The 4,477-nt window shown below is 50.3% G+C and overlaps 1 protein-coding gene across 1 annotated transcript; it reads right to left on the bottom strand.

The window, feature by feature from the left end:
- Positions 1 to 1,038: 1,038 nt before the first annotated feature.
- Tex101 (testis expressed 101) lies at positions 1,039 to 3,856 on the bottom strand. The gene is made up of 5 exons (XM_075958510.1): positions 3,793 to 3,856; positions 3,492 to 3,641; positions 2,881 to 3,066; positions 1,382 to 1,513; positions 1,039 to 1,274 (listed from the first exon to the last, which is right to left on the bottom strand). The coding sequence occupies exons 1-5, from the start codon at positions 3,854 to 3,856 to the stop codon at positions 1,039 to 1,041; spliced, it is 768 nt and encodes a 255-aa protein (XP_075814625.1).
- Positions 3,857 to 4,477: the final 621 nt, after the last annotated feature.

Genomic DNA, 4,477 nt, shown 5'->3' with positions numbered 1-4,477 from the left:
ATGGGCTTGTGAGAGCCGGAGGACTGGAGAGTCTCATTTTTCCCCTCATGCCCCATGGCCATAGCAGACAGACAATCCCAAAGCAGCAGCTGGCTCTGACCTTAAGATCGGGTCGGGGCCTTGAGGTGGCAGAGCATTCCTTAAATTAGAGCAGAGGCAGGAGGATCTCTGTGAGTTCCAGGCCAGCATGGTCTACAGAGTAAGTTTAGGACACCCAGGGCTACACAGAGAAACCCCGTCTTGAAAAACAACAACAACAACAAATATTGGGCTGGGAATCCTGCAGAAAAACGAACATATTAGAGTAAAAGAAAAAAAATCAAATACCTGTGTTTATGTCCTGGCTCTGCCCAAAGTCATTTCTTGACTCCTATCTATCTATCTATCTATCTATCTATCTATCTATCTATCTATCTATCTATCTATCTATCTATCCATCCATCCATCATCTATGTATCTATGTATCTATGTATCTATCTATCTATCTATCTATCTATCTATCATCTATCTATCTAACAGCTGTTTTCTGAGACAGGGTCTTGCTTTGTTGAGCAGGTTGGCCTGATCCCTGAGCACTGGGGCTACAGCCATGTACCACATTGCCTGGCTTTTGCCTACAGTTATGTGAATGTGAGAAATTCAAATTTATCCAAACTGTTTCCTTATCTGGAAAATGTGTGTTAGAGACAGCACATTAGTGGTCCCTCCGCAGCACCAAAACCCCACTGCATGGCTTGAAGCATACGCAAATCACAAATCTGGGTAGGTGAAAAGGCCCCGGGTCATGGATCCCAGGACTCCCACGGTGGAAGGAGAAAACTCCCTTCTGAAAGCTGCTCTTGGGCTCTCATTTCCCAATCACCCTCACCACACACACGACCTAATAACAAAGCACAAAGTTTATTATCTGTGTCAAATACACACTCATCCTATTTCTCTGCTCCTCAAACCTCCCTCCTCCCATTCTTCAAACTGGTGGTCAGCAGACAGAAGGCTTCCTCCTAGCCAAACCCTAGCTCCCCGCCCCGACAGCGCCCTCTAGGGGAAGTGGATCAGGGCCACCAGCAGTGTTGGCAACAGCAGCTCCAGCACCCACAGTGAGGTGAGCATCCAGGAGGCCCTACTACTTCCTTCTGCCTTTCTGGGCTGGAGGAAAGAGTAGTAACTGCAGGTCTCCTTCACCGTCATGGGTCCCACTGAGGTCATTGAAGCCATCAGTCTGCAGCCAATTGCAGTGGTGCAGCCTTTAACATGCACGATGGAGTCCATTCCTCCTGTGAGCCAGAGGGGATGGGGCAACAGAGACACAGTTTAGGAATGGGGAGCCCAGTCTTCCCTCACCTCTGGAACCCTGAGTGCCAGAACCTTGAGGGGCCTTTACCTCCGGAGAGCTCAAGTTTTCCTTGATAGCACTGAGTTGTACTGTTGGCACAGGGCAGAGAGGGGGCACTGGGACAGGACCCCAGAGCCACACATGTTGGGCAGCGGAGGTTTCCTGGCATACTGGGAGTTACTGGATGGGGATAAAGAGAGGGTAAGTTAAGGCTGTGTCCAGCACCCAGGGGAGCTTGTTCCAGCTGCTTTTTTGCCCCGCCCTGTGTCCTGTAGAGGCCACACTAACCAATCCACTACTGAGTCCCACCTATCCTCCCCCAGTTGACTTTTTTTTCATCAGAAACTCAGCCACTGGCTGCCGAGATGGTGCAGCAGGTATAGGCACTACTGTGCAAGCCTGGAGACCTGGGTTCAATCCTCGGCACCCATAGAGGTGGAAGGAGAAAATCAAGTTGTCTTCTGACTTCTACACATGCACATGCAAGCACACACACACACACACACACACTCACACACTAAAAGAAACCCCAGAGACCACATGACTTCCACATCCTGCCTACACACGTGACAGAGCTGAAAGGATAGGTGGAGCAGAAAGTGGTATACCACTGTGGGTAGTCAGTGGTATTACAACTCGGTGATGCACTCAAAGTATAGTCAAGGAAACTGAGGACACCAGCTACCCAAGATGCTTCAGCAAACATCTTCAAGGGGCGGAGATCTGAGCTGTGAAGAAGGCTGTGTGTGAACATGGGCTTGAGACAGAGATGGGACAGGGCTGCTGTTCAGATGGTAGGCATAGGCAGGGAGGACGTGTGTCACTGGCATTTTTAAATGACCTGTACCATGTACATTAAGAAAAAAGTCACTTTTCAAGTGTGTGTGGGTGCATAAGCATTTGCATGTGTGTGGAGGTCAGAGGACAACTTCAGGGGTCATCCACAGGGTCAGGGTCTCTCACTGCCCTGCTGCCCACCAATTAGGCCAGCCTGGTTGATCAGTAAATCCAAAGGACCCTCCCCATCTCCTCCACCTCCAAGAGCCAGGATTAGAAGCTCATGACGCCATGCCTGGCAGTTTTCTGTGTGTTCTAGGAAACTGAATGCAGGTCCTCAGGCTTAGAGGGCAAGCGCTTTACCTGCTGACCCATCTACACTGTTAGAAGTGTGACCAAGAGTCTAAGACACAGCATAAGGCACACAAGAGGGGAAAGAGGCACTTGTAGGTGAAAAGACAGGCAGATGACTATAGGTCTGGAGGGCAAACTGGGGGACTGGGCTGTTGTCACCTGGTAGTGAAGAACTCACAATTGCTAAAATGAATGCCACTGCCTGCTCAGAAACTAATGGAGACCTTTTCCTGCTAAATGAACACATTCCAGTCATTACTGCAGCCTTCACCGATGTCCCTCTGCCCCAGGAGGGCTTGCACCGCAAAGGACTTCAACTCAGAAAAGGACCGTGCAGACTGAGGGATTCTTCTGCATGTGGGCCACTGAGGCCCACACTAAGCAGAAACACAGAGAAGAGTGACATGCACAGGTACCTGTGGTGTCCGGTGGGTTCCAGAATAGAGATATGTTGCTTCTGTTGTTGCAGAGGGTGCTGTTGCAGTAGTTACTGAAGGAGAGGGCGATCAGGCCAGGGGGTGGGGTGTACTGGATCAGAGTCATTGACTCTGGTCCTTGAGCAGCACAACCCTTACTGGCCAAAACAACAGTCTTGGTTCCTTCTGTGAGATAGAGAGTAGAGAAGGTGGATGGTGGGCCCAGTGCTTAGCAGGGAGAGAGCAAATGACACGGCTACCTTCTCCCTCAAGCCCAAGGGATGCCCCTGTGTCTGCCTCCCCAGTGATGGGACTGCAAATTCATGCCACCATGCCTGACGTTTGTATGTGGGCCCTGGGGATTCAACTGAGACCCTTATGTACTCAAGACAGGCACCTTACTGAGCTAGCCTCCCAGCCTCTATCTAGACTGCCATAGGGTTGTGCTCTTAGTCAGACACAGAACCCAGAGCATGAGAGGGGAAAGAAAGGGAGGAAGCTGAAAAGATGGGCAAGGTCAGATGGTTTTCAGCTTGGGGACCTACACTGGACTGCTGTTACCCGGCTCTGAGGAGTCAGTGATTGAGACCCACCGCTCGGTCCCCAGTTACCCGCTTTAATCAACAGCACAGTTTCCTGGCAAAGTTCTCCAGAATTGCAACTCTCAACCTTCTCAGTCTTTGAAGTCCAGTCAAAGGTTCGGCCTGGATCTTCCTCTAAACGCTGGATTCTACTCACCGTGCAGCGAAGGTTCTGGACCACTGGGAAGATGAGATAAAGATCATCTTTAATTTTGCAAAAAAAAAAATCAAAAACAGATGATCAACTTGCCCTCTCTGTGGGGTGATCTCTTGACACAATAAATCCACTCTCTGTGGAATCACTTGTTTCCCCGAGGTCCCACACACATACAAGTCCAGTGGGAGGCTCCCAGCAGGAAGAAGAGCAATAAGTACTGGGTGCAGCAGGCTGCCATGGCTTCTCTGAGACTGGGAAGAGCTGATCAGGACCTGGGAACTGAAAGAGAAACAGGAGACAATTCAGTCAGCCAGAGAGAGATTAAATCTCAGTTTTCTGTTAAGTGTCTACTTTATGATAGATTTATGGTTTGCAAGCCCATGAAGTCCGCCCTGAAGTGTCTTGGGAGTTAACAGCAAGGCCACAGGTTTATTGTGCCTACTTTCCATACTTCTGAGGCTCAGCCATCGATAGTTGACGAGGTTTTGGCAACTTTCTTTCTTCAGTGTCTACATACAGGAGAATGGGCCCGGGAGCCCTCTGCCTTTAAGCCTCTGAGGTTCAGAGCCACGGCACATCTCTCAAGGCCTCAGCATGTCGGTCCTTAGGACCCAGCTCCACCAGACAGACACATGATCCTGGGCAGCCAGCCTATTCCCTCAGACTAAGAGTCTAGCTGAATTCCACTCCTCGATACAGAAGTACAGACTTCAGCTCCTCCTCCAGAGCCTGGCACTCCTAAAAGACCCAGCAAAAGAGAGCCCAGTTCTCCTTCCTCAGACACAGGGGACCCACTCCAGCCTCCCCTCCTTCGGAATAGGTGCTGAGGGCTGGTCCTCCTCCCTCCAACTCAGCCCTC

Source organism: Microtus pennsylvanicus, chromosome 1, assembly GCF_037038515.1.
Source record: "Microtus pennsylvanicus isolate mMicPen1 chromosome 1, mMicPen1.hap1, whole genome shotgun sequence".
Classification (NCBI taxonomy): domain Eukaryota; kingdom Metazoa; phylum Chordata; class Mammalia; order Rodentia; family Cricetidae; genus Microtus; species Microtus pennsylvanicus.
The sequence above is the reverse complement of the archived record's forward strand: the minus strand, read 5'-3'. Positions and strand labels throughout refer to the sequence as shown.